The following is a 23,998-nucleotide window of genomic DNA, read 5'->3' as shown; positions in this document are numbered from 1 at the left end:
GGTGATTAAGTACTGGTTGAAGGCTTTTAGCAGCTTTCAGATTCGATATGATTTTAGGCAATTCTAGTTACCTGGTGGATAGGGCCCCTTGGTATAAAAGCTTCTTTATGTAAATTGTATTGCAGATTGTTTGATGAGAATGGTGTGTAATTTATGAAAATGATTTTAGGTAACGATCAACATGCTGAATAATCACCAATCTAGAGAGGAAATTTGAACTGGCTGAAATTTGCCTTCATGAAGAATAACGGATCATGAATTCCTTATAAAATGTGTCACACGGCTTTGCTATAACAAGTTTTAAAGACAAGTGTATCACACAAGTGATGCTGTCAGAATGGTGAAAATGGCCTTTCATATGTGCGATCACGACATTTGTCACTTTATTGATATATTTCTGAAATTGCCAACTTGTTTCTTTGCATATTTTGCATTATTGAAACTCCTATACTGCTCAATTGCTAGAATTAAGATACTTTACTGGCCAGGATACACAATTGCTTCTTTGGGACCTGGAAATGGATGAGATTGTGGTACCATTGCGGCGTGCACCTGGTGGATCCCCCACATACAGTGCTGGGAGCCAGTCATCTCACTGGGACAGTGTTGTCCCATTGGGCACACTGCAACCTGCTCCAAGCATGCGTGACGTTCCAAAAATCTCGCCTCTGGTTGCTCATCGTGCGCACACTGAACCCCTTTCAGGCTTGATATTTACCCAGGAATCCGTACTCACTGCCTGTCGGGAAGGACACATTAAAATCTGGACGCGACCAGGGATAGCTGAGAGCCAGCCAAGCAGCTCTGAAACCTTGTTAGCTGCCACCTTGAGGGAGAGACCACTACTTACAAGCAAGGTTAGCAATGCTAGTTACAAACAATGACTGATTATATTCTGTCAATCTAAAGGGAATTGAATCCCTTTTTTTTTTTACTTGGTTGATTATCGTTTTATCCGGTTGGTTTCCTAGTTTTCACATGATTGTCTCATAAGATGAACCAACTGGTCCTACTGTATATTCAAGGATGAGCATGGCATGCCATCGATGGCAAAGAGAGGATGAGAGAATTCTCTATCAATTCCATCTGTAATTAGAAAACGGCTGTGGTCAGAGTAGATCTAATAACAGGAATAATGTGAAATTGATCCCCGGTTACCTTGTACTTTAAAGTGCATCGGTTTCCTTATTTATTCTGTTGGCTCTTGGATGTCACTTTTTTTATTTTGTTCTTTTATGGGATTCACACAATTTGGAGGACATGCGAAAGGCACTTTTAGTCTTAGATCTCTCTCTCGTGTTTGCCGGCTGGTCCCCCCCGGGGGGGTGTTTGGAAAACCTAAATTTCCATGCTATTAGAAGGGCCCCTTGGCCACTTCCTAATATGAGATTGGTCTTCTCTCTGCCTTGGGGAACATAATAGTAGTTATAGATATGGGAAGAGGGAATGAGAATGGAAGTTTCTTAGTGATTAATATTATGAAATCAGAAGCATTCCAGGGGATGAGAGAGCTAATAGACGATGTAGGCGACTGGACGTGATCCACCGTTTCACCACTGGAAGTCTCAGACTCAGACCAGTATACGAGGGTATACGCATGGGTGCCCGGCAAAATGTCAATGGGCTCAGCAAATGGCCTGAATGAACCCGTTGGCCCATGGCTAGTGCAGTTTTTTCTGAGCGAAATAAATGACAAAAAAACCAAAAAAAGAAACGAAAAGAAAAACTTAAAACATCCCCAGCCATGTTTACGTTATACAATTACTTTGTTTTTTTCCCCCTCCAAATTTATGTAATCATATTGTCACTTTATGATGGTTCGTTCTTAGAAAAGATTAAAAACGGCAGACTGAAAAGCATGGTGGAGAAAGAAATTATTGACAGTAACTAGGACGTTTGAAGCATCAACAAAGGTTGAGCTTATACAACACCATCCGCTCGTTCATAAGGTTCTATTTACTGTTGGCCAAAAAAGGGTTCTATTTACTATATTTTTATGAAAGTAAGAAAAGTTGCTAGTTGTTAAATCTAAAAAAAAATTGAATCTAAATTGTAAAGTTTTGTAAATTTTCAAGGATTACCTTCTAATTGGTATAGGTTATTGAGGGGAGAGGGGAAGGAGGAAGGAGATGAAATTTTTTTTTCTTTTTTGTGAAATGATGAGTCACTAATGTTGATTAAAATTTTAAGATATCTCGTATCAAGAATCAAGGGGTAGGACAGAGTATATGTGATTTAGTTAACTTGACAAAAAAACCAGGTGGAAGACAAAAATAAAGATCAGTGAGGAAGTTCACGACTGTCTTGGCGACGACGTTGAAATCACATCACAGGCTGCACTTCCGTAATGCTTACAAGCGTTGCTAAAATTGAAGGGTAACTTGGGGAAGAGGGGTTTAACTTCAACGTTTTGGAGACATCATATGTTATATGGCAATGGCAAGCTGGGGTGGAAAAAAGTAGCTCTCGTTGTTACTAATAAAATATGAGAATGACAGCTTGGGCGCATCATGGAGCAGCTAATGACCTCAATCATGTCATCAAACACCTGATCTCATTCTTTTCTGTTTAATTTATTAATTCTAATTGGAATTTTATTCCAAAGCACCCCACCTCGGCCACGATGTACCAGGAACAACCTTTTCTTTCTTTTAAAAAAAAAAATAATATGCATCGCACGTTCCCCATAGCTTTGGTTAACAGCAAACAGAGTGTCTCTGTACGTCTCCCCTCATAATGCGACACGCTTCGCTGCGAATTCTGATAATCAAATGCGGTGTTCGAAGTTAGAACCCCACTGCTCCATTCGTACCATATAGTTTATGAGAATGCACCCGCTATTTCGTGCCTAAAGATGTCGTATCATTCATAAACAAACAAAAGCCGAAAAGCTTCCTAATTAGTAAGTACACTGGGTGCTTGGCTATCCCCGCCCCAACGCCCACGGGGTCCATTGCCCCCATGCACCCACGCGTCCTCTTCACCTTCTGCCACGTAAGCCTCGCCTCCCCCCCCAAATTTTTCGAACGATTAATAATTAAATTCTAAAAATCGTGTAAATAAATTCAAGTGGAGTGCAGAGACTACCAGGGGTAAACCGGAAAAGCCAAAGCCGAGTCGTTGATCTGCTTTGCACCCTGTTTCTTTCTCTATATTTTCCCCAACTCTCTCCCATTATTCTTTCCTGCTCACTCCCTGGAGTTCACCGAAGCTTCCTTCCCCCCGGCTCTAAATCTAAACTCAACTTGCCTTCTTCTTCTTCTTCTCAGCCCCTGTGCTTTTTATCACTCACTGAATCCAAAGTTTGCGAGCTACGAGTTGATCTCCTGGTTCGTGTGGCAATTCAGTGCTCCAAACGTGGGTGAGAGCTGGTACGAGCCCGTGCCTAATAGGGCTCCGAGGAGAGTCAAGGTTTCAAAATAATGGCTATCCTCCTGGATGCGAATCCCACTTCCACCGGGTTTGTGCTCGCTTATTCTGCATCTCTCCTGTGTTTCGGCAATCATTTTCTCACTAGTTTTATTCATCCAGGTTGTCTCCTTTTTGAGAAGCTACTCTGCCTCCCGACTTCATTTCTTCTCAGATATCTGTCTCGCGTGCTCTTTTCCGGCCATCAACTTTCAAACCCGTCATGGATAAAACAGACGTTGGACTCCAGACACTCCGCGAGTCTATTGCGAGGCGTGCCCTTTATGGTACACTCTTGCTTGCCTCTGCTGTTTCCATCGTTTGTTTGCTCCGCGTCCTACCCGCCTTCGATACGGGAGCAATGTCTCCCATCACCTACGATGACTGTCTGGCGGATTCGGATTCGGATTCGGATTCTGCAACCGTCACTCCCGGTTCATATTTGTTCCATGTTCGGGTTATGGACACCTTTTGGGGTTCATTCGAATCTATAAATTGCAAGCAAGATATCAATTTGACTATCGATGTAGTCACTGAGCTGATGGGTAAACAATTTTTGGACTGCGGTGCCAAAAGTCTCTGTATCGGAGACGCGTCGCCGATGGCTGTCCCGGCAATGCAGCGGTTGGGATTCTCCAGTGTCATTGGTCTCAATAAACCGCGCCCATATTCTCTCAAACAGAAGAAAATTGTGTACGAGCTTAATTACCACGACCATTCATTCGACTTCGTCTTCTCCAAGGACCTAGATACCATTCCGGTCCCTGATCCGCTTGTGCTCGAGGTTGAGCGCGTCCTTAAGCCCGGTGGAATCGGAGCCCTCCTTGTGGGTGCTGACGCTTCAAACCCAAATGACGTGATGAGGTCCGTTGCTCCAGTGTCTTCATCACTGAGATCTTCCAGCATCGTGCATGTCAAATGTATCAATGAATTTAATCTGATCGTTTTCAAGAAAAGATCCGAAACCAGTGTCTTCTACCAGAATGCCCTTCCACCTGATTGTCCTAGTCTTACCTTTACCAAGCCCTTCATAAAGCTGATGGAACCGCTTGAGGAAGAAAGACCTCTGGATTATGCGAAGGGGATGTCGTATTTACCCAAGTTTGTGGACATTTCTGGTAGGAAACGGTTGGTGTACATTGATATCGGAGTAGGTGAGCTTCTGAACAAAACCAATATCAGTGATTGGTTCATCCCATCTTACCCCATCGATCAAAAAGCTTTCAGCGTCTATTTTGTCCACTACAACACTTCCATCCTGTTATCCCACGTGAAACGACCTGGCATTGCATTTGTTTATCATCCAGGATTGGATGGAAAGCTTACTACAGCTGAGATTTATAGCGGGAACGACCTGGATCCATTTGTGGGAGACGAAGAGTTTGATATCCTTGCGTGGTTCAAAGAAACTGTGAAAAATGCGGATTTTGTGGTCCTGAAGATGAATGCTGGAGAGGTTGAGATGAAGCTGTTGTCAGACATATTTGAAAGCGGAGCTATATGTTTCGTTAACGAGCTGTTCCTGGGCTGCCCAGACGTCGGCGATGGTCAAAGTGTGAAGACGAAGGAAAGCTGCATGAATATCTACAAGGGCCTCAGAAGCAATGGGGTCTATGTCCACCAATGGTGGGGAGATGAAAACAGTTGGTGATGATTGCGTCCATGTAGGAATTCCTGTGTTTGATGTATTTTAGGATTAAAGTCTTAACTACTGCGTTCTGTTGCAGTTGAGGTTGTTGTTTATGAGTGAACGCCTGGAGTGCTACACCAAAACCATTATCATTCTCGTTCGGTAATGAAATCAGCGCGTGCATCCTGGTATTAAACGTAAGTTAAAATAACTATTCTTAACTTCATGAAAACCATGAGTAATCATCTGCCATTATTGCTGGGAATGGCTTGGCTTGGTGCAAGCCACCAAGTCCCCCAGATCAAGTGAAATTGATGCATTCCCAGCAGATCGATATTTTACAAATACGCAAATGCTTTTGGTTGGGTTTAGCCTAGTACGACAACTACAAAAGATAACGAGGCATGGCTAATTTTGTTGTGTGACCAGAAAGATGAACCTTAGCCGCTTTTTCGTGCTCTGATAATAGTGTTGCTTCCACGATGCATGGATCGCCGCCAAAGAGAAATCCGTTGACGCGAGTCATGATTAGATATATGTACAGTTGGTAATCCCAATTCCCAGCAATAGTCCAGCACGAACTCGAGTTGACTCGCTCTTACCTTTTTCCTTAATACATGCCACGATAAATTTCATCGTCTTTTATTGAGTCCAAAGTCATCAACGGAATGCTTGACTTGAGTTGCCCTTTTAACTAAATCGGTCCTCCGCACTGATAATTATGTGTATATTATCTTAGTTCATCATATTTCGCCCTTTTTGGTTTCTCAGACAGATCATAAAGAGGTCTATAACTTAAGTAATCGGTACCTTCTGAAGAACATGACCAAAAGCTAAGGAGTAACCGCTTATGAGTTATGAGATAAAAATGCTACGATCACCACACACACACACAACCAGTTCTCAGGTGTTTTTATAATACTCTTGGGGAAAACATATTTACTGGTGAAAGAAAACAGATGATGGTTAATGTCATCACTGACCCCTTGATGTTCTTTACTAGTACTAACCAGAGACATCAACCACTCCGTGACCTGAAATGTCCAGCTTCAGTTTAAACCAGACAAAATATCCAACAACCATACCTGTTAAAATGTCACTAGAATGTATGAAAGCGGTTAAGAAATGATAATCAAAGATTTAAAATTTGCAAATACTTCACTACCACGTAAATGATAAAGCTAGTTATCAGCAAATGGGAAACCCGTCGGCAGAAGCATAACAAATTATTGGTTATATGTGAGGGCGACTAAACCATCAATCATACAAGTTTAACAATAAGTCACCTGAAGAAACAACACTTGTAATTACAAATTTTTCCATGGCAACCCACTTTGGTGTAACGCCAGACCAGTATATATTGGCTTATAGTACAAATGAGGTGTAATATGTGAGCCACCTGTCCTTTTCGAACCGCTTACCATACATAATCTCCATTTCCATAATTGAAATTTGGGAAAAGTATGGGAAAGAAAACTGTAACGATGGGAGAAATATCAAATATAATAGTTGGGCTTTACAGGGTCTGGAAGCCGGAAGCACCAGCTCGGTATCTTACTAATGTCAGTCCTCAGGTCTGTTATCATTATTGACCTTTATCTCAAAAGCCTCTCAACTGGCTGTCTGCAAATTGGGCATCTATTCGTCTGAAACCTCAGAACCTTAGCGCACCCGCTACACAAACACTGCAGCAAGCAAAGGAATGCAGCCAACGTATATCAAGATGAAGTCGGGGACTGATATATATGATCATCAATATCAAATACAGACTAATTGAAGACAAATCCTAATCATTCAGTTTGGCTGAGATAAACACTTGATATTACTTTACTGGAAATTGACATGTGCTGTACAATCAGCATCATACCAACATCTATTCATAAACGTTGAATGAGAAATGAATACAGCAAGTACCATGTGTCGGCAGGGGAGAACAGTTGTGTCTCGTGGTTCTGAGAGGCAGATAACACACTCCTTTCCAGAATCATTTTCGTCCAGGTCACTCTCCACTGAATTTCCAATACCATATATCTCCTGCAGTTCATACCTCATTTCATTTACCCATAAGATCTGCTTAACTACCTTTACCCGGAATTCTCCTTTCTCCTTCCCAAATGCTGCGAGAGTTATCTGAGAGTTTCTGTTGCCAGATGTTAAATTTTCATTTGATCCATCTTGTTTTTCACAGGAAGCATCCGCCTTCACTGCTAAAGGGAACACATCTCTTACACCCGCTTCTGATAATTCTGACTCCTCAAAGATTGAAAAGTCAATACCAGTTCCGATCGGCTGCCTAAACTGCTGACCAAGACCTTGCTGGAAACTTACAGTTACGGGGCCTAGAATATTTTGCTTCATTGGTGTGAGGATGCAGCTATCATCTACTTTACCAAAGAAAAGAATGGTGATGCTGTAATGGAGATAACAAGAAATAACACCATTAGAACAGATAAATGAAGAACAATACTAAAAATATGTCCATGTTCATGTCCATGTTCCATCACAATCATAACGATTATGACATCATGATAAATTCCCGCAGAAATGAAAATTTAGCATTTTTTTTTACACAACGGAAATTTAGCATTTATCAGCACTAACATTTCGAATTCATTACTAAACTAAACATACATTAAGTCTTCCCAGTTATGTAAATTATTAATCATAATTTAATTTTCTTTTACAACTCTGCCAAAAGAATTGCTATATAAAGCCAGCTTATAAAAGTTATGCAAGTGGTTGTTACCCCCCCCCCCCTTAGAAGAAGGGAAAAGAAAATAACATTGTGCAGCTGAATGTCTTTTGAGATATGTACAAAGAATTTAGCATTAATAAATTAAGTTTGAGACCAAACTGACAATCTTTAACAGATATTGTCTTTGTTCCTCACATGGACCATCTATATTGTTGAAGAATTTTATCACCATTAACATTGGGATGACTATTTGTTACTCAGAAAACTTACCCAATATCCGCAAAATTAGATGGTCGAAGAATAATAAGTGAGCCATCCAAAGCATACGCTCTTTAGTCTAGTAACGTCTATGCTCGTAAAAATTGTCATTATAGTTTAACAACCAAGTTGCCATATGAGAACGTAACACAGCATGAACAGATAGCAAATTAGCAAGCACAACAAAGTGTAAATAGTTGTGTGCGCGCGCGCGCGATGTTAGTGGCTTGCAGATTTGTTTTATAGTTTTCATATAGCAAACTGCGTACCAAACGATCTTATTTGTAGTTTTCAAATTAAACAGGAACAATGGTGATTCGCAGCCCAAAAGCTATCAACAACCTTTCATATGACAGTCTGTAATACAAACGGACGGCATATAATTCCCAGACACAACACAGATATCCTTTAAGCAGGCATCCTCTTCACATGATCCGATAGAAAATCATAGCAGAGATTTTCTTTATTCAGCTAAAAATGGTGTAACAAAAGTTACCTCCCATCAACGATGGCATCGAATGTGAATGCAACAAGGAACCGCCCAGGATTTAGCTCATCGGGTTCAATCCTTAGAGTCTCCTTCTTGACATTAACATCGTTCCTTATAGTAACCGCCTTCTGATGCTCTACATACGGAAGCGGAGGGATAGCAGGCCTGCAATGGTAACTTCCACCCGTCCTTGATGGGTCCGTTTGATGATGAGGCCTCGCGCGATGGTGGTGATCGAGAGGAGCCGGCAAAGGCGCCGGCATAGCCTGATGGGGAGAGGAATAGTGACCTGCGTCCTGGAAATACGGGGAAGGATTCGAGTTTGGGTATTGCGATGTCTGATGTGTAGATGCTGGAAGCGCAGACCGATTCGACGCGATTTCTGGCTGCGGCCTAAACGGCGGCGGCGGCGGATGATTCCTTCTGCTATTGCTTCTCCGACGGCCGTTAGCGCTGCTACTTCCTATGTTGCCCATGGAATGAGAGGCTTCTTTCAAATTGCTGTAAATGAAGAAAAATATCCAGAAGCTCCTTTTTCAAATAAAATAAAACAGTGTTTCTGTCTGATTTTACTCTATGGGCCGAAAAATCCGGATGTTTCGGATGTTCCGAAGGTATGAACACGCAGAATTTGTCTCCTTTCTAGCACTTTGCATCACAGGGGAGAATTCAAACTTGGAAGTATTCAAAAGAAGATAAACCGAGCATACGCCACCTGAAGAAGAGGGGAAACAATTCCGAGACTTGGCGCACATGAAGATTCAGGGCTTGTCGTGGAGGAGCTACAGACTTGTTGTGAAAACTCAGGGGCTAAGGAGGACGAGACTGATGGAGGAAACATGGACGCGAACCAATGCGCAGAGCATTGATGGAGAGGCAACGCGAAAGAGAAAAAGAAAGATGGAATCTTTCGGTAGGTTTGGGTGGCGGGCATAATGGGATTGCGTAAACCTCCACCGAGGAACACCATTGATGAGGGACTGGAAGCTTGCCATAAAGTGACTGCCTTTTGTTTTCGTTTTTTAAAATTATTTCTCTTTTCTATTCTATCAAATCAGGTATAAGAATGAATAATTGATGCTAAATCCGTATAACAGTATCGCAAATTCTGGTCCTAATCTCGCTTATAGCGTTGCTTCCCACACGGCACTATAACTTTAGCTTTCTTTCTTTCTTTCTTTCTTTTCCTTTTCTTTTGAGACTGCGGCAGAGAAGTTAGGTAGTGTCTGGTAATTTTTCTTGGTAAACAACTTTCCATGTCAATTACCCAAAAGAATTCCATGTTGTTCCTGCTGTGATTTTCTGGGAATAGTTAACATACGCTTGTTAAACTGGATATTTTCTGTTTCTCTTCCTCGCAGTTGGAATAAAATTTGGTAATTTTTGCAGAACCGTGAAATTTGTCAAATTATCCTCCAGAAAAGGGAGTAAAACCTTTATCCCGGTGGTTCACGGGGAGATGGAGGATTTAGCCATTTTGGTGAGCAAACTTTCAAGACACCGCAAGAATCTCATGATCTGATCGCGATATTATAGGTGCAAGACTCAATAATGTCACATATATTTAATCATATCTTTGTCTTTGGGTAAACAATTAGTATTACATCTCTGATTTGCGGTTTAGAACGCCTAAATATCTTGAAGCTAAGATGACATGGTCAACACAAGTGGACTGTCCATTGTCACTTTTATGCCTCATCACACGCTAGCTGTTTATATTGTTTGATGTAGGCACCCTTGGCCATGGCTATAATTCCCAAGCCTGTGTCAGGGATTTGATTCATGCATATTACGTTTAATACATGACAATGATTTAAAACTTAAACATGTATTTGTCGTTATTATTAATAATAAAAAGCAGCGTTTAGCTGAAGTTGTCAACTTCGAAATTGGTCTAAATAAAAATCATCAAATAAGATAGACCCGGGGGGCACTGATAAATTCTGTATGATCAGATTCGGATGAGACAATCAAAGTAAAAAACACGATGGATAAGACTCGTTCAAGTTCAGGTTCAATTTCAAACACTGCGTCGTAATTAAGAAAAGGAATAAATTGACGTGAGAGGATATAAGCCCGAATAATTCAGTCCACAGTGTCGATTATGGGAATATTAGTTTAGAAAACGCAAGTTTAAGATTTATCATTAAAACTTACCAGCATCTTAGAATGAAGGTGGAAATCCAACATGGCATTTCTTTTATGATTGCGCCCAGCTTACTTAATCCTGATGACACAAGCAGAGTTGACCTCCGAAACTAACTCAAATCTTCACAAAATTTAAGGTATGTAACGCGTCCACCTCCTTTGCTGAAATCTGGAAAGCAAATCAACTACTACGTCCCAGCTCCAGTCGCCATTTTTAAAAAAATCATTAAATTATTTTAAAATATTACTATTTATTGTTTTTTGCAACTAATTTGCATAACTTATCAATTGATATATAATCTGATAATTACACACAAATTAGTCAATTAGGTTTTATTTAAGGACGGAAGTAATAATTATTTTAATATACTAACTCTGATTTTAATATAAAACCTAGTTAACTAATTTTTAAAAATTAAGAAAACTTGAAAATTATTAATTATAGCACATGTTACATTATCTCTTTGAAATATTTATATTATATCACAATATATATTGATTTATAAGCCAGAAAAATTAGTTTGGAGAAAATAGTAAGTATAATATTTTAAAGTAATTTATTTAAAATTTTTAATTTTCTCAAATTAGTCAAGAATCTTATATTAAAAAACGGGTAGTATATTTTAGTCAAAATAACCACATTGTTTTATTACACACACAATCATTTCTATGCTTTTCCAATCACAATTTTGAAAATTATAATATAAAAAGCAGTTGTTTTTCAATAACACGTTTATGATTTGTGACTAAAGTATTCACTCCTCAAATTTTAAAGTAAGAAATTTATTAGATTATTTATTTTGACAAAATAATATCTTCCTAGCTAGAATGCAATGACGGAATCCGTGTGGTTCAATTCAACATTGCTGTTTGTGGTAAACAAAACCCTGCATGCAAAAAGGGCACGTGGAGTTTTCTCAATCAAATTAAGATTACAATATGAATTTTATTTAACATTAAGAAGATTAGAAAGGCAATAAGGCATGATTATTTTATTGCACCAGTAGCAATTGAAGAAGTTGCTGATTGGGTGAAGAACCCACGAAACTTCCGAAAGGAATTGAGCTGCGAGAATTTGGAAACATTATTTAAGAAAACAAATTCAAATCGGAGAAAGTTGAACCCGTTCAATCAACCTTACCGGGTTAACGTGTATTCTTGTTCTGAGTTAGCTTCAGTCCCCAAATTTGTTCTCTTCCAATTTTGTGCGCTGCTTCCAAAACCTTTATATAGTAGTATATCATACGCGCTGCCCGACATCCAGCGATAGCTTACGCTTCTATTCTCACAGTTCAGACATGAAGATTCCTCGTTCATTTCTCGCCTGTTTCTCGGCAACAGTCAAAGACCCAAGACAGCTAGGTATATCCCTTCCGCTGATCGACATGTTCCGCTTTCTGTATTCTGTTTTTCTTTCTTTGTTTTTTTTTTTTTTAAATTTAAATTCTTTCATCTAATACTGGGTTTGTGATTACTCCGCAGATGACCCGGAAGGAAGCACTGGGAAAGCATTTCGTGTATTCTCTCGCAGCGAATTGAAATTGGCCACTCGTGGTTTCAATTCCTGGGACAAGATTGGACAAGGGGGATTCGGTTCTGTTTACAAGGTTATTCTTGTTCTTTTACTACTGAAAGACTTGATATGTGATCCATTGTAAAACCTCAATTAATTAATGATCATACAAAACTCACTGAATTTGTGTTTGACCTGTAAAGGGGCAACTTAGGAACGGCAATGTAGTGGCCGTGAAAGTGCTTTCAATCGAACTGGAATCCATGCGAGGAGAAACTGAGTTCGTGGCAGAATTGGCCACAATGTCTCGTATCAAGCACGAAAATTTAGTTAGTCTTCAAGGTTGTTGCGTCGAAGAAGCCCGACGATATTTAGTCTTCGATTACATGGAAAACAATAGCCTGTCCCGCACTTTTTAGGTACCTCTTTGGTTTGTAGATAAGCATCAGGTAGTAAATGAAGCAGACCCCGAAATAAATAACTTTGGCTTTTGGTTGATGATATATGTGCAGGCACAGAGGAAAGCAGGATGAAATTCAGATGGGAATTGAGGAGGAACATATCTATAGGCGTGGCTCGTGGCCTTGCCTATCTCCATGAGCAACTAAAACCCCACATTGTCCACAGAGATATCAAACCCAGCAACATCCTTCTCGATCAAGACTTCACACCCAAACTATCTGACTTCGGTTTCGCAAAGTTATTTATGGACGGCGAGTCCTACGTCAGTACTAGAGTCGCAGGGACATTGTAAGTGACAACACATCGCAACACTTGACTAAATAACCCGATCTTCCTTGTTCTCTAGCTAATTAAGGTGTGTTTGTTCTTGTGATGTGTTTAAGAGGCTATCTTGCTCCGGAGTATGCCACTACTGGAAAGTTGACGCGAAAGTCGGATGTTTATAGCTTTGGAGTATTACTCTTACAAATTGTTAGCGGCCAACCGGCAGTTGATGCTTATCAGGACATGGATCGTTTCCTAGTAGAGAAGGTAAGAAATTTAATCCTCTCGCTTTCTTGAGAAAACAAGCACGAATAAAGAACAGAGATATGATCAATCCATTACTGTGTACGTGGGGTTCCAATAATGTGTGTGTGAACATGTGTGCAGGTGTGGGCGGCTTATAAAGCCGAAGAGCTAGCAAAAATGGTGGATCCTATGATTACAAATGTGAACTTGGTAGCGGAAGAAGTAGTTCGATTCCTAAAAGTGGGGCTGCTTTGCGTGCAAGAAATCGCCAGGCTTCGGCCACGAATGACAGAGGCCGTTGAAATGTTGAGCGGCAGCTATAATATTAATGACATGGAAGGTGTTCCTATTTCAAAACCAGGCTTTGTTGCTGATCTCAGAAACATCAAAATAAGGCAGCAAATGCCTGTAACTGTAAGTCCCGAATCCATTTCCAGTGGAGCCAACCAGGATATTTGGAGTTCCGTCATTGTCGCCCGTTAAATAAATTCTTCAGGATTGATTTTGATTCATCAAGTTTTGATTTTGCTCGTCTCTCTGTGTATAGTCATTTCTAGGTAATTGTGCCCCTGCCCTTCCGCCGCCTCTAACATAGCGTGTAACTTTTATCAGTTTGTACATGACCGCCATTATTTGTTATTGAAATTAATTCAAGTTAATTAGAGGCCGACGTTAATAGAACATCAATAGAATACTTTTGTGTTTGACCGTGACAAAATATGTAGAGCAATAAGATGTTCACACGTAAAAAAAGGTCATATTTGACCGTTTAAGTATTTAATGTCCAAACACATTTTTCATTATTTAAACAAGCAGCTATGATCGGGTCAACTAAAACCTTAATCAATTAGAAAGCAAAGTTGCCTGCAAAACCAGCGGCAAAAACCCACTGTTTGGGAGGTATTGGTTGTTTGACATGCGAGGCCGTCAAATTTGACCAATATAGCTTACTTTCGTCATTTTAATTGAAGTGATTTTATTGTTTGGGCTCTCAAGACCCAAGGCTTCATGCCTCCACAAGTCAGGTACTGATCATAAGGATATTTTCATGTGGTCTTTCGCCGAAGTTGGTTTCATGCTTGTTTTTCCTCTCTTTCAAGTTCCGAATTGTCTTTGGCACTTTAGCAGCCTCTCGTATGTTAACATTAGACTGATACCAACCAATTCAGATTCTGTTACGAACAACTTCATTTCGCTGCCCGTGTCTCCATTTTCAAGATCGGAAAAAGACAATGAATCGATTCTCATGTTGGAGTATTTCTTTTTTCAATACAACAGGAAGGGAAGAGTTAAAAGACTAAAACAAGGAAACCTCAAAGCAATCGGTCAATGACTATAAACCTACAAGTCATCGCATAATGTCATCATAATTTGAAGTAGGTTCAAACATAATCTTGAAGATTAAATATCGACCCCCCTGCCAAGCGGTTGACACACTTGCATAACTTCGAATTCTTTATAAATATTTTCAAGAGTGATCGGCTAGTCAATCATAATAACCCATGTATTTTTTTTTCAATAAAAGCTTATCAAGGGATGATTCTTGGAGTGTTCCCTAAACAAGATTTCCATGTATTATTCTTTTGAACAACTACGATTTCCATACAAATTTCCTTTTGGGTTTTTAACTCCATGACAAAGGAACGAAACAAAAGCAAGAGGGAAAAGAGATATCCATGTCTAAATTACATAACTACATATAGATGTCGACATTATTAGTGTTTGATAATGATGTCTCAGCAGCGTTTACAACAATATAATTGAATGTAATTGATCCAGCACTATATGCACCCACACCAAAAAAAAAAAAGACTCTGTGATAAGGGACAGTCTGGAAGGTACATGCAACAATCTCTTACAGTATCAATTATCGAACGAGTTCCTTGAAGAAGAAGCAGCTTGGCATCAAGAAGTGGGGCTTTCATGGCGTCATTGCGTGTGAGGATCACTTAGTGACCCGCCATTATGTCAACTGCGGTTGAGATTCTACTGTTTATGAACATACTGAACAAGTAAAGATCTCCAACTGTTGCATGCGATGATCTCATCTATATATACTAAAAGCTTCAAATCATGTTATTTTTAGTCTTCAACTTCCTGGATATTAAAGGACCCTATAGAAAAATGGACACAGAAACAAAGGACAGTTATCATGAGTTCGCCCTGTTTTGCTTAGCTTGGTGCGCCACCCAGCATCCCTCCAAGTACTTTTCACTGCCTAACCTAACAAAATTGAATAGAATAACAAGAGCTGGATCCTACTGCCATTTAAAATTTACAAGTTGAGCAAGCTAAAGAAAAGTGTGATTAATTCATGTAAAAGTTCACAGTTGAAGAACCGGAATTAAAAATACTAATATGAACGACTTCAAATTTTGAAATCATTTCAAAAGATTTAAATCGAATAATAATAATAATCTAAGTCTTAAAATATTTGTTTATTTAGTTTAAATTTTTAGGCTTTAAATCTTTTTTAAATAACTTGACGATTTAAGATTAGTCATTATATATAAATATATATCTTTGACTGAGGATGCTCAGCTATAATTTTCACTCGTTTTAGCACCACAAATGATCAAATACTGGAATCCCTCGGTAAAAAAAATACATGGCACCCTGTTTTCTGGTAAAACTATGTACATACCATTCAGTGTGAAATATATGTGTGCAGAAATTATAAGCTGAACGTGTGCATATAATTAGTGAATAATCATGGATTATATTAAACAAAAGCTACAGCAATGATTAAACAACATAACCAATTCACGATGTTATTTCTATAATGATTCATTGCTGGATAAATTAAAGCATGCTAACTATTGACTGGGGATATAAATTCTCAGCTAACTGCTGGCTCCATTTTATGCTCACCCTGTCTGAGAAGAAGTGACTTATAAACGATAGTCATCAATTCAAAAACCATAGACTTACTTTGAATTCATTTGTCATATATAGATGCGAACAAATGCAAAAAGAAGCCAACAAACGACCAAAACGATAATACAGGAAGAACAAGGAATATTTGTGAATTTGTCAAGCCAACATATATGATAACGATCTTTACTGAAAGTATGTACATATGTATACCTAATACCTAACGAAACCTACCTCTCAAGACAAGTCCAGAGGAATCTCGGAGCAGCAAGAGTTAGACAAGAGAACCAAGTGAGTAAAGAAGGCAAAGCAAAAAGAAATGGTAGAGTCATCACGCACGAAGGAGTTGGAAAAATGTAGTAATGTAGAAACTGAAGAAGATGGGATGAGAAGGTAGATATATTAAATGTGCCCCGATGAAGAGCAATACACAGCATGCATGACTCCTCGCACGCCATTCGCTAAGGCCACCACTGTACTGATGGGCTATGCAAATGGCATACAGGGAGCCAGGCACTCCATGGAAGACGATCCATGAGGCAGGCTTAACCAAATGTATACCCTTAGCTTCACAAGCTGCGATGTTTGAGTCAGCAAGAGTAGCCCGCACGGACCAGTTAGAAGCAACTTGGCAGCATATATACTGGAGGAGGAGGAGGAAAGGTCTCTCCCAAATGACAAAACTGTCCCTCATATATAGTTCTTGGGCTTATTCAAACCAAGCTCCACAAAACACTCTATCTACCTGGACGACTAGTCTTTTTCCTGTTTAAACTTGCTCAGGGTGGGTTAGGATCAGTCATGAGGGAGTTGGGCTCACATTTGGGGATGAAGAGGGTGGATAAGTAAGAGAAGGGTTTAACATAGCTCGCAAGGAATGCTTCCTTCCTCAAAGTTGTTTTCCATTATATCAGAAAGGGAATCGGTCCTTTTTTATCTTCTGAATTCGATTTTGTCTCTAAGTGTTTGGATCACATTTAGATTCCTATCTCCCCCCAGTTGGACTTCTTTAAAGAACAAGATTTTGCCCCTGCTTGTTGTCCTTTTCTTGTTATACTTCGTGTTGTTTTTGTTCGCCTGTTTATTTAGTACAAATGACGTAGGAATACAGCACATAGCATTTACATAGGAGCTCCTTGGGGAAGCTCTTTGATAATTTCTTCCTCTTCATTTGTTCCCCCTTCTCCAAACCGACTTCTTTACAGAAATTTCAAATTAACTGAGATCGTTCATAAATGTCGAAAGAAAAAAGTAACAAGTTAGTTCCTCTAAGTTACTTCTTCCATAAATATATATGGTCTACAATGTGAATGTAAACCGTGACACGTGCATAGTGAAGATAAAGATGAGAATTACTATTATTTAACTGCTGGAAGATTTAATTTTTCAACCACAACCTTTCCTTTCATTGAAGGTTATTACTCTGGCAGACTTCTAGATTCTCATGATTGAGCGACATTGGTCTACCATGTGAACTTGAACTAACGCACTAACTCCATGGAGTGACGCCAATATCATTGTTAAAACGAAACTATAGAAAGACAAGTGTGCACATCCATGAGAAGCCACAAATTTTATGCTTATCTAATCGGGTTATTACCCTTTATGATATAGGCAGATAAAGTATTTACCTAGTGCCTCTCAATCCTCCGAAGCAAAGACGCGATGAACTCTGGAAGTCTGGATATAAGGCTTGCATGGATTAAAAAATGATTTAAAAAAAAGAACCTGGGGAAATCCAGAAACAAATTAAGGGAATAAGTGAAGCAGAGAGAAAAAGAAATGAATAGTAGCAGGCAGAGGAAAGAGAAGTGACGGGAGCAAAAGCACATGGAGAAGGCTGCAAGGAGGACACTGAAGAGATAGCAGAGAAAGAAAAAGAAGTAAAGTTGATGATAAAGCTGCAGGATTTCCAATTGGGGAGGGGTGTGGGAAAAGGTCGACCAAACAAATATTTTGAAAAGGTAGGAATGAACGGAATGGAATAAGATGCTTTGCTCGCTGTGTCTGCCTGATTGGAACCCAACTCTTTCGCATTCTGAATACACACAACTTTCCCTTTCTTTCGTGACGACTCCAGTATTTGGCTCTTTCTGTGTGTTTGCCCTTCCCACTGAAGATTCTATTCTCTGTCACTCCCTGCACCACATGCCCTTCTGATCAATCATCATCCCTTCTTCCTTCAATGTCATACCATTTCCCGAATCAAGGATTCACGGGAAGCCATATATATGGGCCTGCCATTCACATACCCTTTCACCCCATTAAAAAAACATATTGTAATATTTTAATTCCCGTTGATCATCATTTGGAATGCAACTCCCTGGTTCCTGATTACGACGGAAGAACATGGAATCTCAGGGCCAAGTTTTCGCCATTCTTGAGCTTTTTATATAGTAGCTTTTGTGTTTGCCTTGGCCAACCCCTTTTGATGAGCACTTGATGATGATTGTCTCAATTATCTCCTTTGTTTTCTCCTTCTTCGGCTGCAATTCAGGCAATAAAATTTGAACCCCGTATCCAAGCAATATCTTCTTTTTGCATGAAGATCTCTTGTATCGCCTTTCGGTCGCACTGATTAAGGGAATAAATGGAGAATACGGGCAAGTCTTTCCGTGGGAATTAGATGAAGATGAGATTTTTTTTAAAAAAAAAAAGAACAAAATATTTGAAGTCATAAAGAAGCAAATTGGATTAGTTGAGCCAAAAGACCATAATATACGACCAGGTTCGGATTTTAACAGGCGGGGCCCGTCCCGGCCTTGATGGTGATAGGAGGGCCATTTGATTTGACATATCGGAGATTGATTATGCTTATCCATGTTCACATTTGATTGCCGCGAATAATCATTAGTATTTGCATTTTACGCATTTACTAGGATTTACTGTAGAGAAGACAGTTATTGCATGCAACGAAATTTCATCTAATCACCAATTTCTTTAACAAGTCCCCCCCCCCAAAAAAAAAAGAGAAAGAAACCAATGGCTATATCAGAATATCCTGTACTTTCTTCTTTTTTTTAAAAAAAAAAGTTTCTGCATGCTGATGTCTTGTAGCCGACCAACTTCTCTTCTTTTTTTTTTTGGCCCAGTCACGCGATGGAGCCTGCACGAATAAAAGTGGAATTAATGAAATGATATAATGGGATAAATAAATATATATACATATATAAAGAAAACAGGATATTTTTAAAATATTGTTTGGTAAGATTTTAATAAGAAATAAAATATCCGGTCAAAAAAAGTGAGTAATAAAATAAAGCGAACGAAGGGTATAAAATTGTAAGGAGAACGAAGGAGACAAGGCCATAATACTCCTGAAAAAACAAATGGGACAGAAGGACCCGAAGAAAGGAATAGCTGGGGGCAATTTCGATATTTCACCCACTTACTTATCAGCCCGAAAGATTGACGACAAACAAATTCCTTTCAAATATGAGAGAACAAATTCAGCTCAAAAAAAATACGAGAACAAATGTCACTCTAGTTCACCGTACCAAACGCAAATTCAACACAGATTTCCATTGGAATTAACTTCAAATAAGTGTCTTTTACTTAGGCTCTGTTTGGATAGCAAGCCAAACTATGGTTTGGGAAAAAAACAACCTAAACAGGTACAAATTATCTGAAACTATAGTTTGGGTTAAAACCATGGTTTTGGAACCCAAAACCATGATTTCAAGAGAAGTGAATTCATTCTACGGGTGTGTTTGGATGAAACCAAACCATGGTTTGAAGAATAGCTTCTGGAGAATAGATTCTGAAAAAAATAAATTTTGAGAAGAATAAATTTTGAAAAGTGTGAGTGTTTGGATAGTTGTTATTAGAAGTATTTTTTATATATACAAATTGGCATGAATTAATATGATAATTATAGAAAAAATATATTTTATGATATATTTTAATTTGAAGGAATAAAATTGTTAATAATATATGTTATATTAACATATATTAATAATATATAAGATAATATAATTAATAAATAATTAATATGTATATATATTTATAAGATATAAGATTAAATATATTTATAAAAAATATGTTTATAAAAAAAACAACAAGATACATATCCTATAGACTCTCACACTCTCCCCCTTTTCCTCCAAAAGTAAAAAATTTCTGTTTTTCTCAAAACCATGGTTTTGGAGTCAAAACCATGATTTTGAATCCAAACCATAGTTTTGATTTTTTTAAGGGTGTTTGGCTAACATTTTTCCCAAACCATGGTTTGGGTCCCAAAACCATGGTTTGGGGTGCTTGCCAAACACACCCTACTTCTAGCTCAAATTAGAGAGTATGATTGTGTCTATTAGAGTAAATCTCAACAATAATATGACTTTAACGCCCCTTAATTAATTTTTTATAAACATATTTAATCTTATATCTTATAAATAAATATACACATATTAATTATTTATTAATTATATTATCTTATGTATTATTAATTATGTTGGTAAAAAATATATTATTAACAATTTTATTCCTTCAAATTAAAATATATTATACAATCTATGTTTTATATAATTATCATATTAACTTATGCTTTTTTTAATAATTTGTACATATAAAAAGTGCTTTTGATAACAACTATCCAAACACTCTCACTTCTCAGAATCACTTTTTCACAAAATCTATTTTTTTCAGAAGCTATTCTCCAAACCATGGTTTGGTTTCATCCAAACACACCCTTACTAAATAAAATCATTCTCAAATATTACCTCCGATCCTTAATATAAGACCATGTTTAATTTTTATTTTAGTTCTAAATATAAGATCCCAATCCACTTTGTTTATCATATTTATACATTTTTTTCAAAGTAGCCCTTCTAGCAATGATAGTTCTAGTTAGTACACTTGATTAGCAAAGATATTTTAGGAAAGACAACACCTATTTAGGACAAATAACTAACTCAACTTACTTCTTTAATTTTTTTAAATTAGTCAAAGGGCTCTTATAATTAGGACCAGAGGTAGTATTTATTTTGTGTTATAAAAGAACTATTTTTTTAACAGTTAATCCAGGCAGGTAATTTATTATTGATTTGAATTTCAATGTGGTGAGAAAAAACACATTTTGTGGCCACCAAACCCGGCTAAAGAGTGGGCCAGGCCTAATTGATTCGCAAGGCCACTGTGTCTCTCATTTTCTCTAAAGAAGCATCTCAATGGACCCAGAAAATAAAAGCAGTCAAGACTTGCTGTTCCATTGGAAGACAAACGCAGAGATTGAGAGTCGCCAAGTCTTCATTCAAGCAGTAAAGCACCATTAACAAAGCTAATTCGTGATAGTCCCAACGATAATGAGTCGTAAGTTCACTTGTACCAGTTTTATAATTATTCAGACCACTCACATATTATTATGCTGTTTGTATTTTTAAACTTTAAATCGTTATTTTTGTTAATTAAAAGACTAACATTATTGCGCATCATGGGTTATGCAAAATAAACTAATTGGAAAGGTCGGTGATGCTTCAAAAGACATGATAGAAGCTGGGCTGCTTGACGACCAATTCATTGTGAAGCAAAGAGAGGCAGAGGAATAGACAGAAAGACATGAAGAGAGCAGAGGAGGAATGCTCATAAAAGTGAGGAAGTCGCAAATGAATGCCTTGTTCCAGCACTCCCTGTTACTCATACTATACAAACCCTTGAGAAGATAACCCAATAATGAATTGAAAAACCCAAAATTTGTTTATCCACGACGAGCTGCTATTGGAGACGTTATGAGCTTCGATGCAGATATTAACAAGTCCTCAAATACTACGCATTGGTAGTATTCTATCTCATGAAACCCGATTATTGGACATGATCATAAGCCAATACTATGAGTAAGTAATGTGATTACTTGCTCTGTTTGGCGTGAAAGTTTGATGTTTTGACGTTGTTGGATGCAAAAGTCCTAAAAATAAAATGCAGGGTTAGTCTGAGATGGCCTTAGGTGGCATCATCAATGCTGTAGAGGGTGCTGTTAATAATGTGTGGGTCCTGGGGCAACATCTTCACCAAACATGCACGACACGAACAGTGAAGCTTAGTAATCACAGTGAGTAAGAAACAGGTAATGTCGATGTGTAGTGAGTGCTGCAACTTGGGATGCCTTTAATTTTGGCTACCAACACATGGTGGAGCTAGGAAGGAGAAGGGAAGAAGGAAGCGGCCCAAACATGGAGCATGGATTTCATAAATGGGCAAGAAAGTACAAATATATAAACGTGCGTGTGTGTGTGGGTAAGGGCAACAGTAATATTAAGAGGGAAAGCAGCTGCCTGTACAATAATAACCGAAAACATTTGGGAAGAGTGAATGGGTCAAGGAGACTTTTAGATCTTAAAGTCCAATCCAAGCACAAATGGATTGGTTTGGAAAAATATTAATTATGCCATTTGAATTTAATGTGAATGGCTTAGAATTACAATCAAGGGAGGTGTACTAAAAAGAAACCGGTCCTTTCACCAGTGTTGCCACTGCATCTACAAGCGGAGAGTACCATGCGATTTTTATAGTCTACCCAAAAAAATGAGGACAATTTTTAAGACGACAAGTTTTTGGCCCCATGAAACATGTAAAATAATTTTTTTAGGCGGTTAACGTAAAATAATTTTAGAAATAAGGTCCTTTATGTGAAATGTTTTCATTTATAGGCTAGACATATAGTTTTATATTGAAAAAATAATTCTTTTACGTGTATCAGTAAACGAACGCGGAAAAAATAACTCGACAAACAATACAAAAGACTCAGTCCTCACAAAGCTGATATGAAATCTATTCTCGTGTGGATTCAGGGAAGAAATCAGAAAAGTAGGGTAGGAAGTGGGATCTGCACACGTATAGGATCCCCCGGATGTTGCCCGTTCTCTCAAAAGAAGATCCGACAGAGATGCAGTTTGTTAACAACTTTAAACGTATTTTAACTGAGATTATATCATAATATGGATTCAAAGTGTTATGGGTAAACAAATGGACACGTTGTGCAGAAAGTAATATCATCCAAGTTCTTTTAAGAGTTTAGCTTGTTTGGCATCACGTCCTGTTTAAAATAACTTATAAACAGTTTTTCAATCGTAATTTATAAAATACGAGATAAATATATGATAAAAGTTTTGTTTTGACTTATATAAAACATGCTTATAAGTACTTATATAAAGGTGTGTTTGGATTAACGATAATAAAAGTAAATTCTTTTAATTTGACTTTTACAAAATTTAAATTGGATAAAAGTCATATGGTGTGATATAATGACAAACACCTGTTTGAATGCAGACTCAAAATAGGAGGGGAAAAAAAAAAAAGAAATGAAGATGAGGAGGCCAAAAGCCAGAAACTAGAAGAAACTACGAGTTGCTTTGAGCTTCTAGTCTAGAAGTCTGCGGCCTAATAGTCAGTCGAAACATTTATTTGAGCTAGAAGTTATTTTTTCTCGGTGTGAAAGTCATATTAAGGTCCAAGTGATTACAAAAGTCTTAGAAGTTAGTAGGAGGAGAAAAAAATAAAGCTAGTTGGACTAAAAATCATGTTTAATATGACCCTGAGGTCAATTAACCTGCCCAAAAACCACTTTACAGTTGAAACAATTTTTTCTAGTTTCTGCCTTCTGATTTCTGGCTATCTTTTTTTCTTAAAGACTAAAATCACTTTTATTAACGTTGAGGCACAGGATGTGAAAATGACTCAAATAGAGCGTCAACTAAAGAGTCAACTAGAGAGGCATAACCACCCGAAAACAAAGGATCTTTTTTGCTCCTTACAGCTTATTATATTACCAAAAAAAAAAAAAAACTTCTGCTACTCATAGCAGTCATTCTCTTTCAGCATATGCATTCCCAAATTAAAATGAATTTAGACGTTATCCATATTCTTCGTGGTTTTTTTAACATAGCATTCAACCTTAGAACTATATTGCGCACCACAAGAACATATCCCCCGGCCCAGATTTGGCGGGAGAATGCCATGAATAAGGGGAATGGGCGGTATAACAGTTAAAGTGAAAGGGGAAAGAAAATCAGAGGCTAC

At 38.2% G+C, this 23,998-nt stretch overlaps 2 protein-coding genes and 1 pseudogene across 2 annotated transcripts; 2 read left to right on the top strand and 1 right to left on the bottom strand.

Annotated features, from left to right (window-relative positions):
* The first annotated feature begins 3,338 nt into the window (after window positions 1–3,338).
* Window positions 3,339–5,209, top strand: LOC114748829 (uncharacterized). The gene is made up of 2 exons (XM_028937284.1): window positions 3,339–3,460; window positions 3,532–5,209. Exon 2 carries the CDS (start codon window positions 3,632–3,634, stop codon window positions 5,057–5,059), a length of 1,428 nt encoding a protein of 475 aa, XP_028793117.1. The 5' UTR covers window positions 3,339–3,460; window positions 3,532–3,631; the 3' UTR covers window positions 5,060–5,209.
* A 1,093-nt stretch (window positions 5,210–6,302) lies between these two features.
* Window positions 6,303–9,469, bottom strand: LOC114748826 (probable E3 ubiquitin-protein ligase LOG2; annotated as a pseudogene).
* A 2,412-nt stretch (window positions 9,470–11,881) lies between these two features.
* LOC114748828 (putative serine/threonine-protein kinase) lies at window positions 11,882–13,784 on the top strand. Its single transcript, XM_028937283.1, has 6 exons — window positions 11,882–11,991; window positions 12,112–12,236; window positions 12,346–12,557; window positions 12,650–12,892; window positions 12,988–13,135; window positions 13,256–13,784. The coding sequence occupies exons 1-6, from the start codon at window positions 11,928–11,930 to the stop codon at window positions 13,595–13,597; spliced, it is 1,134 nt and encodes a 377-aa protein (XP_028793116.1). The 5' UTR covers window positions 11,882–11,927; the 3' UTR covers window positions 13,598–13,784.
* Window positions 13,785–23,998: the final 10,214 nt, after the last annotated feature.

This window comes from Neltuma alba, unplaced genomic scaffold (genome assembly GCF_004799145.2).
Source record: "Neltuma alba isolate B1F8T4 unplaced genomic scaffold, ASM479914v2 tig00005828_pilon, whole genome shotgun sequence".
Lineage (NCBI taxonomy): Eukaryota > Viridiplantae > Streptophyta > Magnoliopsida > Fabales > Fabaceae > Neltuma > Neltuma alba.
This window is presented reverse-complemented; position numbering and strand designations above follow the sequence as displayed.

Bases quoted from the DNA above. Each gene is read 5' to 3' on its own strand.
- LOC114748829 (XM_028937284.1), top strand. From the start codon at position 3,632: ATGGATAAAACAGACGTTGGACTCCAGACACTCCGCGAGTCTATTGCG.
- LOC114748828 (XM_028937283.1), top strand. From the start codon at position 11,928: ATGAAGATTCCTCGTTCATTTCTCGCCTGTTTCTCGGCAACAGTCAAA. The intron at 12,558-12,649 runs TTAGGTACCTCT...TGATGATATATG, and splicing joins AATAGCCTGTCCCGCACTTT to TGCAGGCACAGAGGAAAGCA. The intron at 13,136-13,255 runs GTAAGAAATTTA...ACATGTGTGCAG, and splicing joins ATCGTTTCCTAGTAGAGAAG to GTGTGGGCGGCTTATAAAGC.